This window comes from Atractosteus spatula, chromosome 24 (genome assembly GCF_055471065.1).
Source record: "Atractosteus spatula isolate fAtrSpa1 chromosome 24, fAtrSpa1.hap1, whole genome shotgun sequence".
NCBI classification, from domain to species: Eukaryota; Metazoa; Chordata; class Actinopteri; order Semionotiformes; family Lepisosteidae; genus Atractosteus; species Atractosteus spatula.
Genome location: NC_142729.1, coordinates 3,748,109 through 3,761,898, shown reverse-complemented (window position 1 = coordinate 3,761,898; position 13,790 = coordinate 3,748,109). Strand labels below are relative to the sequence as shown.

At 44.3% G+C, this 13,790-nt stretch overlaps 1 protein-coding gene across 1 annotated transcript in view; it reads right to left on the bottom strand.

Moving 5' to 3' along the window:
* The window catches only part of LOC148815789 (uncharacterized), a 144,204-nt gene extending 135,899 nt beyond the window's left edge, over positions 1 to 8,305 (bottom strand). The window contains exons 1-2 of the mRNA XM_088904884.1: positions 8,264 to 8,305; positions 1,059 to 1,194 (exon numbers count right to left, since the gene is read on the bottom strand). Coding sequence (XP_088761010.1) covers positions 1,059 to 1,194 — 136 coding nt within the window. The 5' untranslated portion in view covers positions 8,264 to 8,305. The remainder of the gene's footprint in view (positions 1 to 1,058; positions 1,195 to 8,263) is intronic.
* Between the last annotated feature and the right edge of the window lie 5,485 nt (positions 8,306 to 13,790).

Below are 13,790 nucleotides of genomic sequence, written 5' to 3'. Positions count from 1 at the left end.
GACCAAAACTCCACAGTGGTAAATACATAAGGAATTTCAAATGGATTTTCAGAAATAAGCATCTCATTTAAGCAAAGTATTTAATTGCACACTATATACCTGTATATGGTATCCTCCGTGCGATCCCGCATCATCATATGAGGACATTAGATCTTGGCTTTACTATGCCCTGTACGTTATTGCTCTTCAATTAAAACCACTGTGCTCAAAAAAGGACACATTCTGCTGCCATCTAGTGTTATCATTAGTACAATCTGCGGTACGGTATGTAAACAAAATGGCGTCAATCTCGGTCATTTTACGGGAGAAGCGCAACCAAAAGTAGAAATTACAGATCCAGCCATTCAAAATGCGCAGAGTATGCTGCATTAAAACTCGGTAGGCGTGGTGCGCCACAACACGTCATAATGCATCATACCACAGTTATAATAAAAGTATCCGGAATCACCTTGTAAAACCGCCAGGTGGAGCTAATAAAGCTTAACGTCTCATGTACAGCATTTCAGCTGTTGCCAGAAAAAACTGCTCAGGGACAATCTTTTTCCAGTTAAGAATTTAAGTTGTATACTCTTTAGACTTTTAATAATTTTAAACTGTGTATTACAGCATGTTAATCATTAAACATGAAAAAGTCAGTATATTTTATGAAAGCAAGATTGCTCAGTTGGACAAAAGTACACAACCTACCACCTTCATCATAAATATTTTAATTATGTAGAAATATTTTATGCATCAAAGTCTTTATGGAAGATATTACTTATAGTGTTGGAAAAAGATTGTCATTCAGCAGTGACCGGGATTTGAAACCATGCGTTTTCTGGCAATAGCTCAAATGCAGTACATGAGAGGTTAAGCTTTATTAGCTTCACCTGGCAGTGATTCCAGATACTATTATCATAATTGTGGTATTATACGGTATGACGCGTTATTTCTCGTTGTGATGCTACACGCCCACCGCGTTTTACCGCAGCGTACCCCGCTCGTTATGTTCTGTTTATATAGACCTTTCTAATTACAGGTTATTTTAAGTACAATTACAGATTAGATTAATACTTTACCTAAGGTGTTCAAGTTGTCTTTTGTGACACTATCTTTGAAGTCTCTTTCATCTTCAATGCCTAACTCAAGGAAGGCATTATAATATTTTTCAAGCCTATATTTCTCCAGCAGGTTAAAGATCTTCTTGAGGTCCATCTGTAATAAAAACACAAATCACTCACAGAGTGTATTGTATATAATACACAGAGTATTAAATGCTATTTTTTACTAAAGACAGTTTTTAAAGGTCATATTCAATTGTCAAGGTTAGTTTTGAATATGTGCATGTTTTATTTAAGCTCATACTTGACAAATACAGTTGTTTGAAAAAGTTTGGATTTGGTTAAATTTATCACAAATATTTTTAAAATCTGTTAAATTCAGCAAATAAATAGTAATTGTGCATTAAAATGTGCAGAAATATGTCATGTTACATTACATGTACCCCACAGAAATTGTGCTAACTTTTTTTTTTACTTTGCGATTCAGTGAAACATGCAATTTGACAAGGGGTGCCCAAACTTTTGCATACAACTGTATGTGAAATGCTATCATTTAAGTTTAGAAATTTTAGAAATTTCTGTGTCCAGACTAGGATATTAATTAACACTTGTTTCATGCCTTTCTGTTGATCTGCCATTCATGCTGTGCTTTTGAGCTCAATCAGTACTAATGCTAATGCTAATGCTTTATTGTTATAATACATCTTGTTGTTTTGAAAGTTATTCTATTGTTTATTATCTTCAAGGTTTAATCTTTTCAAGGCACAGTAGTTTAAAGTGTAGAATGTAAATTAGGTTATGTTTAATAATGTTACATCTGGAAGCTGCTGTAAAATTTAACAAAAATCAGTTACAGTTCACGTGTTTAACTAGTTATAGGTAACTGATAATTGAAAATAATTTTCTAGTGAATTACTCTGGCTAATCATGATAAAAAATAAAAAAATCAACACACAAAACACAATAAAGACAGTGAAAAGAGATAATGAATCAGGAAGGAAACAGAAGGAGAGAGGGACAATGAGAAGAAACACCATCACCAGTCCAGACAAGAGGGTTTTGTTCTGATCATTCTTCGAATCCAGATTCTAGCTAAGTAATCTCAACCTTGTTTAACTGAGTTTGCCATTCTTTTATTTAAGGAAATTTTTATTTTCTTATTGTGGAATCCTCTTGGCTAAAGGCTAAAGACATTCTTTCACTTTTTGGCATCCGAGATATAGGAAGAGAGATTTAGCCCTGGATAATATTATTTTGTTTAGGATGCAGAGTGTTTCTCTCATTATATACTATATACTGTAATAATAATAGTATATACAATTGTATATTATAAATGTTATGACAGCTGTCCTGCAACATCTCCCTGCCTGCAGTTGCCTTAAGAAACCATTGCATTCACAAAAGGAGTCATTGTTTTGCAATCCTTCTGTCCGATTAGAGCAATTCCTAATGAGCAATTATGTTTTCAATTATTCGGTTGGGTTTCTCTTTAATTCAGGAACCTTTACTTCTCCAGTCCGGTGGGTTACACCTGCAGTGAACTGAGCTGTTCTGGGCAGTTATGTCTCCCTGGAATGCCAGACCCGTGGGTCCTCCTTTTTCTGGGAAAGCTTTCAGCTGCAGGAATCCGCTCCACAAAACCAAGTGAACAGCATGCGAAGGGCTGAGGTTTCCCTATGCCTGTCAATGGACTCAGTGTCTAGGTTTCTGATCACCATAGCTCTTTGCTAACTACCTTTGCCCTTCTCTACTGAAACTTTTTTAGTGTTAAACACAGAACACAGAAGAGGGGACCTAATCCAAGTATTTGGAATTTGAAAAGTATTGTTAGAGTCATCCTAGTGGGTTCCTTTAGAATACACAGTGAAATACAAGTCAAAGGTCACAACTGGAAACTGTTCAATTGTGTATCATAACTTGCAATTAATTATTATTATTATTATGAATTCTTTGAAAATACTGATCAAATTCTAAAAGTATGCTTCTGTTTACTCCGGTATCGCAAAAAAGCTTAAAACTATCACTTTTCTCACAAAGTACTGTATACTGTATAAACGTACAGTAACATGGTCAGAAGTTGCAAGGAGCACGTAAAAACGTTTCCGAAACAACCACATGTAAGACTTTGATGCTTAAAATGCTTAGGGAGAAATGGAATACTGGTGTGTGTTTTTTCTTTAAAATACCAAGACCAGCAATATACAGTTTACATAACATGTTTATGTTCCTAAATTAATATCGTTTATGACCTTCAGATGCGTTATGCTCCTATTCTTTTTATGCTCAGCTACTAAAATTTACCTTTAGTGATAAAATTCCATATAAATATTCAATACTAAGTGGATTAAAATGTGCACAGTAAAGAGATTAAATGATTAAATCTTTTCATTACCGACCAATGCACCACGAGTGCACCTGTCGGTCATTTTGGCCAGCCAATCACATACCACGGTAGTGCGTGGTGGCGCACACGTAGATGCCTGCGGTACGGGTTTGTACTGTGCATTTTGAATGGCTGCATCTGTATATAGGTCTCTTCAGATCTTCAGGACAGTCTCTTCAGATCAGGAGTATTTGTGTTACTCTTCTTTGAACTCCTTTGAAGACTACAATACCTTCTCTGTGGTGTGGTCACAAAAACTGAATACCTCTGTAGCTCTGTAGCTTTGGCTACAGAGTGGGATCCAAGCCAAGTATTGTATATTAGGTCTTAATAATACATTATAGAGCTCAAGCATAACCTTCCTGCATTTACATTTCACACTTTTTGCCATATAGTCAAGCACCTGGTTTGCATTTTACTGCTTCTATACATAATCAGAATGTAATCCAAGAATGTGATTCACTGGTTCTACTGTACATTCAATGATGAACCTGTTATAAAGTGGAAGGGTCCATGCATAAGAGACCTGAGAGAGGGGGAACTCTCTAGGAGGTCCGAACGATTAAGGGTTAGGATGCTCCGGCAGAAAGGGAAAGTGAGAACAAAAGGACAGAAAGAAAATGTGTGATGGGTCAGGGGATGCTAGCTGTCTGGATCCCTGGCGACCAGAGAGAGAGACTGACACAACTAAGCCCCAGCCCCTGCTTAGACTGCTCAGCCCAGCCCACTGCAGCCCACATACGAGGCAGGGAACCTCCACACAGTGTCAAGTCAGAAGGACCGGAAGCCAATGATTCAAGGTGTACACTTGCGAGGCCAGGCATGTACAGTCAGAATGGTCTCCCAGGTATCCTCTCTGATGGAGGTGCCTGGGTGCAATCAGGATAGGATACCCAGGCGTCCTCTGGTCCCACTGGGGAAGACTTCTGCAAGGATGGGGGGACAAGTATTCTGCCCTAATATCCCTCTCAACTCTCAGAGCCCTGAGTCAGCACAGCCGCCAGGAGCAGTCCTAGTCAGAGCCCGGAAACAAGAATCCTCAGGGACATCCAGACAGAGAGGACACTGGATGCCTCTCCTGGCTCTCCAGGACTAAACAGAAGGCTTTGCTGGGACACTGAGTGGAGACTGGGAAAACCAGGAGAACAGGACAGAGCAGAACCCGGACAGCCCGAGAAGCAGGATTGTGAAGGAAGGGATAGAGCCCTGAACAAAGGAAGAAAGCCACACCAAAGAAAAGCCAGAAGGGCAGCCAAAAAGACAGGGAATAGAAAAGGTGAAGAGGGACAGGGCATACAGGGAACAAACTGGGCTGTGGGCAAGGAGGTGAGGGAACTGCACAGACAGAGCCTCTGTATAGTCCAGTTCGAAAGGTTGCGGTGATCAGGAGAACATGGGAATATGTAGAATGGGGTCCAGGCAGGTAGCAGACGTCTGGAGCAAGTGTGAGCAGGCTGCCATGATCCAGAGCAGGGTGCAAGCAGACCGGTGTATGCTGGAGCAGGGTGAGAGCGGACTGCAGTAATCTGAGCAGACTGCAATCAGACTGCTTCAGCAGCAAGAAGCGGGTGGTCAGCATCTAGCCCGGGGATCTCTACCCTGGCGAGACGGCCCATCACAGATTTGAGCAGCTTTGGCTACAGAGTGGGATCCAAGCTGGGCTTTGAAGGCAGAACAGGACATTTGACTTCAGAATGGTATCCTGGCATCAAGAGCCACAGGCAAGAATACAGATGGGCTTCAGGATCCAGGGTGAGACGACCACCCGTTGAAGCTGCTGAGGCTGCTACTTTGGAATCAGAGTGCAAACCAGAAGAGATGGGACAGGGAGAAAATAAATCCGGAACCAAGGAAAAATAAGTGCAGATGGGAAAACAGAACCAGTGAAAAGACAATGATGGAGTCCCATTTTTAAGCGGGGCTCTGGCTTTAAATGGAGAGCAGTAAGCCCTGGAAAACCATGAGGCCTCGTGAAAATTAGATGATTTCCCAGGACTAAGCGAGAGATGCCATGTAGGACACGACCGTAACAGAACCATGTATAAAGCCAGTCTCTTGTATATGTATGTCTCATTCGATCTAAGGCAGCAAAGCTAAGCAGACTTTGAAAACACAGTCATAACATTAAAAAATGATTTCAGAAAACAGATCAACAGTTTCCTTGAAAAATCACTTCCATACCTATAAGTCAATTACATATTTGATCATCAAGTTTTGTTTGCTTCTGGATGAAGAAAGTAATCAACAATTAAAAAACTTAGAATCATTGTTCGACAACAATACAAATAAAATGACAAATACAAATGAAATGTTCTTTGACTAGGCCTAGTCAAATTCATGAACAATAAATTTGAAGACATTTGATTGCCATGTCTTTTAATTTTCAAAATGTGTAATTTGTTATACAAAAGTAAATAATATTAGATTCTTCATTGAATTCCCCAATGCTTGATCATTGTTTTTTGTATCATGTTTTAGACAAGTCATGCTACAGTTAATGTAAATGCTAGATAATTATAACATTTTCATACCTAAACTACTTTATATTCAATCAGCATATACTCTAGATCATATAGCATTATATGAATTATTTTCATAATTAAACATTTTCACAAGCCTACATGTATTTAAGGTAAAGCAGGCTGAAGCTAAAATATTACATCTGCTTAAATATAGATAAGAACAGTGCACTATAAAACTGTCTGCACTAATATTTTATTTACGTAATGTCTTTGATGTTCCATTGTAATGTACAGTACCAGCAAAATAAATTAATAAAAATAAATATAACATATTGTTCACGTGGAAAAGCTATTTAAAAAATATGGAAACAGTATGGAAATCTCTGTACATTAAAACATTTTTCGAGTTTTCCAGCCAATTCACAAGATAAATTTGAAAAAAAAATAAAAATCATTTAACCAAATTTGCTGTGAAACTACTTACTACTCTACCTTTCAATTGAAATATATCATTATTCCAAAATTCAACATTTCTCAGTTTACCTAAAGGTAACCTGTATAAAGCAGTTTAAACAATAATTTATACAAGAATCTGGTGATATATTGTTGAATGAAGCAGTGAAAACAACTTCTTAGCAGCTTATAGACAATCCAGTAATCCATTTTCACACTGCCTTATCCAGTGAAGGATCACGGGTCAGCATTAGCCTATCCCAGCAAGCAACAGGCAATCAAGGATAAACTTTGCAAGGTACATCAGTCCATCACAGGGCACACACAGACACTTACACCAGGGACAGTTTTTCCAGAAAACAATTAACCTACCACAGGTACAAGACTGGAACACCCTGAGGAAACCCACACAAACACAGGGAGAATTGAACCCAGGGAATCCTGCAAAATAAACCCAGGGCACCAGTACTGCACAGCAGCAATGCTAAGAACTGCAACACTATGCCACACATACCTACAGTATAGGCAATTTGAAATATAAACAATATAGGAAAAAAAATCAAATCGTTTGACTCTCAAAATGCATTACGCAATGCAGACTTCCACAGCTAAAGTGAAAATAGTTTTGTGATAAATATAATTAATATATATTCCAGGGCATAAAGAGACAGAGATACTTTGAAGAAACCCCTGAACTAAACAGCTCAACAACAACTAAGAGACACTTGCACTTTCAGTTTTGGATTCCTGTAAAAGGCAGGCCATTTATTTCGTAGAACTTCCGTGTGCACACCAAACCCTTGCCTTCACACAAACGTTTACATCAATATATACTGAATGAAAATGGAGAAGTTTATCATAATACCTGGCTGACAAAGGAATTACATATTGTACATAAGTACAGTATCTGCTTCTCATTGCATTAAAAAATAAAAACAAGCAGAATATTTTTATACTTTTCTATATCTAATTTTAACTTGTCAGCTTTGGCTGTTGAAACACTGCACTTTCAATTTTGAATATCTGTAAAAGAATATCCTTTGTTCTTAATTCAGATCCTGCAGAACACAAAAAACAAACAAACAAATGTATCAAACTCCTCCCTACCTGTCCTTCAAACCTTGTGATCTAAAATACAAATAAGGAAGAGCAGTGGACTCCACGAGAGACATCAGCTCAAAATCATAGAACCTTTGCCTCCAAAGTGGTTATTTCCAATGAAAAATGTTTTTTACAAAACATAAAGAACTAAACTAAGAACTAAAAAGAAGATGCAATGCAGACTTTCCTAATTTCAGTGCCATTTCTTTTATCTGCAGACGCTTTCATTGAGATGATAAGAAAATGAGCAAGAAAACATTAAAATACAAAACAAAGAGCTTCCAATTTTAACCTTGATACGATGCCAAGTGATACTGGACATGTATCATTGATACTGGTTACGATACAGATATCTTTACACTTTCACCTTTGTGATGTTCACGTGAGGGGGCACCTTTGTGATACAATCAGATATAATATATCCTTTAAAGTACTCCTACTGTCTTTCATTTAGCAAGAGTGACTGCTTGCATTTTTTCTGGTGGTTAACGTGCAGAAATAGGGAAGATGTTACAAAAAGCAATCAAGATGATGCTGCAATTTCTGAATCTTTCACGTGAACAATCAAACCCCACATTGATAGCATCCTAGAAATAGAACCCAGGGCCCCAGTACTGTGAGGCAGTAATACTAACCACTGCACCACTACACCACCCATGTCTATAGGTAATTGGAAATATAAATTAAAATGGAAAAAGATATATGTCAGATCTTTTGACTCTCAAAATACATTACATAATGATGCAGCCGTACACAGGTAAAGTGAAAATAGTTTTGTGATAAATACATAGTCCAGGGTATAAAGAAACAGAAAACAACTGTACCTTGGTGGAGCCTTCATCCACATCTGAACTAAACAGCTCAGCAACTAAGAGACACTTGCACTTTCAGTTTTGGATTCCTGTAAAAGGCAGGCCTTTGATTTCGTAGAACTTCCGTATGCACACCAACCCCTTGCCTTCACACAAACATTTACATCAATATATACTGTATGATAATGGAGAAGTGAATCATAATACGTGGCTGACAATGGAATTACATAAAAGGAATTACAGAGTTTTCTTTGTAATTTTATACTTTTCTATCTATAAGTTTAACTTGTCAGTTTTGGTTGTTGAAAAATTTTAGACATTAAATAAGCATTTTTGCAGTGACTGTCACACATTTAACTCAAAATGTATTTTTAAGAGGGACATTTTGGATTAGAAGTCTGCTTTCTGAAAAATTATTGCCTTGTAAATATAGTATTCTGAAATGTAATAATATTACTGTTTCACACCCAGAGGTATGGGGTAGTATAAGGAATATTTCAAATTGACTGGTCTTGAGGAAAACACACAAAGGGGTTGTGTAGAAAAGTTCAGCTCCGTGAATGCGGCTCCCTACTCAAACTTTTTTTACAAACATTTTGTTTATTAGAAAGGGTGGGGATGATACATCCCACTGTTTGTTATTTGGAATAGACAGATTTGCCTGGGGGATTTTAAGTATCATGCCCTCTTCCTCATTGTTTGTCACATTTTAACATAAGGCAATCACGTATATTAAAAAGTCTCTACACTAAAATAATTTGTAAACTATATTCACATTTCTGAATTTTAACTAATAACACAAATAATCCTCCATACCAACAGATCAAACATATCAAGGTACCTTTCAAACAGCAAGATAATTTAAAAATGCTTTTAAACAGAAATTGCAGTTGTGTTTTTACATGTATATAACATGTTTTAAATGTAGTTTTAAATACAGATTTTAATGCCACCGTGTATAGTTTTTAAATTACAAAATGTTAAATCTAAATTTTCATTTTTATACATGTTTCAGCTGCATTTTTTTCCTGGTTAATGTGTAGTTGTTTTAAAACTATAAAATGTGTTTACTAGTTAATGTATAGTCTTTTTAAAACGTTTTAAAACTATAGTACAAGAAAAACGAGTGTTACAGGCTATTGGATTGCTGATTGCCTTGTGTTAAACTTCAATTGTTCCTTTGCAGCCTATGCATGCAGCACATTGAATTGGCAGTTTTGTTTGGGGAATGGGGCTGCATTTACAGTCTCTTGTGCTCTTCTTCATTGTTTGTAAGGCAAATCCCCTTTAATCATGAAACCATCACTAATAATAATTTATCCAGACACACACACTCACTCCAGAGCCAATTTTAATGAAACAATTAACCTCCCAGTATGTCTTTGAACTGTGCAGTACTGTGTATACTCTATATGCAGATGCAGCCATTCAAAGTGCGCGGTACAAACCCGTACAACGGTCAAATCATTACGTCATAGACGATAACACGTCATACCGCGGTACGTGATTGGCTGGCCAGAATGACCGACAGGGGCACTCGTGGTGCGTTGGTCAGTCGTGGAAAGATTTAATCATTTAATATCTTTACTGTCCACGTTTTAATCCGCTTACTATTGAAAATTTAAATGGAATTTTACCATTAAAGGGAAATTTTAGTAGCTGAGCATAAAAAGAATAGGAGCATAACGCATCTAAAGGGCAGCTGAGTGACACAGTGGTGTCCTGGCAAGGTGAGGTGCGCAGGAAGCTGTGTGTTGTGACGCAGTGGTGGCCGGGCACGATGCAGTGTGCTGGCAGCTGTGTGGTTATACGCAGTGGTGGCCGGGCACGGTGCGGTGTGCTGGCAGCTGTGTGGTGTGATGTGGTGGTGGCCTGGCATGGTGCAGTGTGCTGGCAGCTGTGTGGTGTGACGCTGTGGTAGCCGGGCACGGTGCAGTGTGCTGGCAGCTGTGTGGTGTGATGCAGTGGTGGCGTGGCACGGTTCAGTGTGCTGGCAGCTGTGTGGTGTGATGCAGTGGTAGCCGGGCATGGTGAGGTGTGCTGGCAGCTGTGTGGTGTGACGCAGTGGTGGCCGGGCACTGTGAGGTGTGATGGCAGCTGTGTGGTGTGACGCAGTGGTGGCCGGGCACAGTGAGGTGCACTGGCAGCTGTGTGACGCAGTAGTGGACGGGCACGGTGCAGTGTGCTGACAGCTGGGTGACACAGTGGTGGCCGGGCATGGTGCAGTGTGCTGGCAGCTGTGTGACGCAGTGGTGGCCGGAAACAGTGCAGTGTGCTGGCTGCTGTGTGATGTGACGCAGTGGTGGCCGGGAATGGTGAGGTATGCTGGCAGCTGTGTGGTATGACGCAGAGGTGGCCGGGCACGATGAACTGTGCTGGCAGCTGTGTGGTGTGACACAGTGGTGGATGGAAACGGTGCGGTGTTCTGACAGCTGCGTGGTGTGACGCAGTGGTGGCCGGGAATGGTGCAGTGTGCTGGCAGCTGCGTGGTGTGACGCAGTGGTGGCCTGGCATGGTGATGTGCACTGGCAGCTGTGTGGTGTGATGCAGTGGTGGCGGAGCAAGGTGCAGTGTGCTGGCAGCTGTGTGACGCAGTGGTGACCGGGCATAGTGAGGTGTTCTGGCAGCTGTGTGGTGTGACGCAGTGGTGGCCTGGCAGGGTGCAGTGTGCTGGCAGCTTTGTGACGCACTGGTGGCTGGGCCCGGTGCAGTGTGCTGGCAGCTGTGTGGTGTGATGCAGTGTTGGCCTGCAAGGTGAGGTGTGCTGGCAGCTGTGTGGTGTGATGCAGTGGTGACCGGGCACAGTGAGGTGTTCTGGCAGCTGTGTGGTGTGACGCAGTGGTGGCCTGGCAGGGTGCAGTGTGCTGGCAGCTTTGTGACACACTGGTGGCTGGGCCCGGTGCAGTGGGCTGGCAGCTGTGTGGTGTGATGCAGTGTTGGCCTGCAAGGTGAGGTGTGCTGGCAGCTGTGTGGTGTGACGCAGTGGTGGCCAGGCACAGTGAGGTGCGCTGGCAGCTGTGTGGTGTGATGCAGTGGTGGCCTGGCATGGTGCAGTGTGCTGGCAGCTGTGTGTTGTGACGCAGTGGTGACCGGGCACGGTGCGGTGTGCTGGAAGCTGTGTGGTGTGACACAGTGGTGGCCGAGCATAGTGAGGTGCGCTGGCAGCTGTGTGGTGTGACGCAGTGGTGGCGGAGCAAGGTGCAGTGTGCTGGCAGCTGTGTGACGCACTGGTGGCTGGGCACGGTGCAGTGTGCTGGCAGCTGTGTGGTGTGACGCAGTGGTGGCCGGGCATAATGAGGTGCGCTGGCAGCTGTGTGGTGTGACGCAGTGGTGGCGGAGCAAGGTGCAGTGTGCTGGCAGCTTTGTGACGCACTGGTGGCTGGACACGGTGCAGTGTGCTGGCAGCTGTGTGACGCAGTGGTGACCGGGCATAGTGAGGTGTTCTGGCAGCTGTGTGGTGTGACGCAGTGGTGGCCTGGCAGGGTGCAGTGTGCTGGCAGCTTTGTGACGCACTGGTGGCTGGGCCCGGTGCAGTGTGCTGGCAGCTGTGTGGTGTGATGCAGTGCTGGCCTGCAAGGTGAGGTGTGCTGGCAGCTGTGTGGTGTGACGCAGTGGTGGCCAGGCACAGTGAGGTGCGCTGGCAGCTGTGTGGTGTGATGCAGTGGTGACCTGGCACGGTGCAGTGTGCTGGCAGCTGTGTGACGGAGTGGTGGCCGGGAACGGTGCAGTGTGCTGTCAGCTGTGTGTTGTGACGCAGTGGTGACCGGGCACGGTGCGGTGTGATGGAAGCTGTGTGGTGTGACACAGTGGTGGCCGGGCATAGTGAGGTGCGCTGGCAGCTGTGTGGTGTGACGCAGTGGTGGCGGAGCAAGGTGCAGTGTGCTGGCAGCTGTGTGACGCACTGGTGGCTGGACACGGTGCAGTGTGCTGGCAGCTGTGTGGTGTGACGCAGTGGTGGCCGGGCACGGTGAGGTGCGCTGACAGCTGTGTGACGCAGAGAACGGTGCAGTGTGCTGGCAGCTGTGTGGTGTGACGCAGTGTTGGCCTGCAAGGTGAGGTGTGCTGGCAGATGTATGGTGTGACACAGTGTTGGCCTGACACAGTGCAGTGTTCTGGCAGCTGTGTGGTGTGACGCAGTGGTAGCCGGGCATAATGCAGTGTGCTGGCAGTTGTGTGTTGTGACGCAGTGGTGGCCTGGCAAGGTGCAGTGTGCTGGCAGCTGTGTGACGCAGTGGTGGCTTGGAACGGTGCAGTGTGCTGGCAGCTGTGTGGTGTGACGCAGTGGTGGCCTGCAAGGTGCAGTGTGCTGGCAGCTGTGTGACGCAGTGGTGGCTTGGAACGGTGCAGTGTGCTGGCAGCTGTGTGGTGTGACGCAGTGGTAGACAGGCATAATGCAGTGTGCTGGCAGTTGTGAGTTGTGACGTAGTGGTGGCCTGGCAAGGTGCAGTGTTCTGGCAGCTGTGTGGTGTGACGCAGTGGTGGCCGGGCACGGTGAGGTGCGCTGACAGCTGTGTGACGCAGTGGTGGCCGAGAACGGTGCAGTGTCCTGGCAGCTGTGTGGTGTGACGCAGTGGTGGCCTGCAAGGTGAGGTGTGCTGGCAGATGTATGGTGTGACACAGTGTTGGCCTGGCACGGTGCAGTGTGCTGGCAGCTGTGTGGTGTGATGTAGTGGTGGCAGGGCAAGGTGCAGTGTGCTGGCAGCTGTGTGACGCAGTGGTGGCCTGGAACGGTGCAGTGTGCTGGCAGCTGTGTGGTGTGACGCAGTGGTGGCCTGGAACGGTGCAGTGTGCTGGCAGCTGTGTGGTGTGACGCAGTGGTGGCGGAGCAAGGTGCAGTGTGCTGGCAGCTGTGTGACGCACTGGTGGCTGAGAATGGTGCAGTGTGCTGGCAGCTGTGTGGTGTGAAGCAGTGGTAGCCGGGTATAATGCAGTGTGCTGGCAGTTGTGTGTTGTGATGCAGTGGTGGCCTGGCAAGGTGCAGTGTTCTGGCAGCTGTGTGGTGTGACGCAGTGGTGGCCAGGCACGGTGAGGTGCTCTGGCAGCTGTGTGACACAGTGGTGGCCTGGCACAGTGAGGTGTGCTGGCAGCTGTGCTGTGTGTTGCAGTGGTGGCCAGGAACGGTGCAGTGTGCTGGCAGCTGTGTGGTGTGACGCAGTGTTGGCTTGCAAAGTGACGTGTGCTGGCAGCTATGCGGTGTGACACAGTGTTGGCCTGGCACGGTGCAGTTTGCTGGCAGCTGTGTGGTGTGACGCAGTTTTGGCAGAGCAAGGTGCAGTGTGCTGTCAGCTGTGTGTTGTGACGCAGTGGTGACCGGACACAGTGCGGTGTGCTGGAAGCTGTGTGGTGTGACGCAGTGGTGGCCTGGCAGGGTGCAGTGTGCTGGCAGCTTTGTGACGCACTGGTGGCTGGGCCCGGTGCAGTGTGCTGGCAGCTGTGTGACGCAGTGGTGGCCGAGAACGGTGCAGTGTGCATGCAGCTGTGTGACGCAGTGGTGGCCGGGAACGGTGCATTGTGCTGGCAGCTGTGTGACGCACTGGTG